The sequence below is a fragment of the Pygoscelis adeliae genome, unplaced genomic scaffold, assembly GCF_000699105.1.
Source record: "Pygoscelis adeliae isolate BGI_AS28 unplaced genomic scaffold, ASM69910v1 Scaffold13, whole genome shotgun sequence".
NCBI lineage: Eukaryota > Metazoa > Chordata > Aves > Sphenisciformes > Spheniscidae > Pygoscelis > Pygoscelis adeliae.
In genome coordinates this window covers 301,466-301,732 of record NW_008824499.1, presented here as the reverse complement: position 1 = coordinate 301,732, position 267 = coordinate 301,466, and the positions used below count along the sequence as shown (strand labels likewise).

At 64.8% G+C, this 267-nt stretch overlaps 1 protein-coding gene across 1 annotated transcript in view; it reads right to left on the bottom strand.

Annotated features, from left to right (window-relative positions):
* The window catches only part of RASGRF1 (Ras protein-specific guanine nucleotide-releasing factor 1), a 45,606-nt gene extending 45,348 nt beyond the window's left edge, over positions 1-258 (bottom strand). Inside the window, exon 1 of the mRNA XM_009321423.1 lies at positions 1-258. This exon is cut by the window's left edge and continues 4 nt beyond it. Within this exon, the coding sequence (XP_009319698.1) occupies positions 1-258 (258 nt within the window).
* Positions 259-267: the final 9 nt, after the last annotated feature.

The window sequence follows — 267 nt, the reverse complement described above, 5'->3', positions numbered from 1 at the left end:
CTTGGCCGAGAGGGAGGGCTTGGGGGAGGGCGCCCGGTCGCAGACGCAGCCCTCGAGCAGGTAGAGCCCCGAGGGCCGGGAGCTGGAGTCGGTCTCGAAGTAGAAGAGCATGTTCTGCAGCAGCGCGAACCACTTGGTGTGCCATTTTGTGTTGTCGGAGCTCCGCTTGCTCAGGTAGCCCTTCCTGGCGCCGTCCTTCTTCGCCAGCAGCCCCAGGTAGGTGACGTGCCCGTCATTGAGCCGCATCCCCTTCTGCATCTTGGTGGG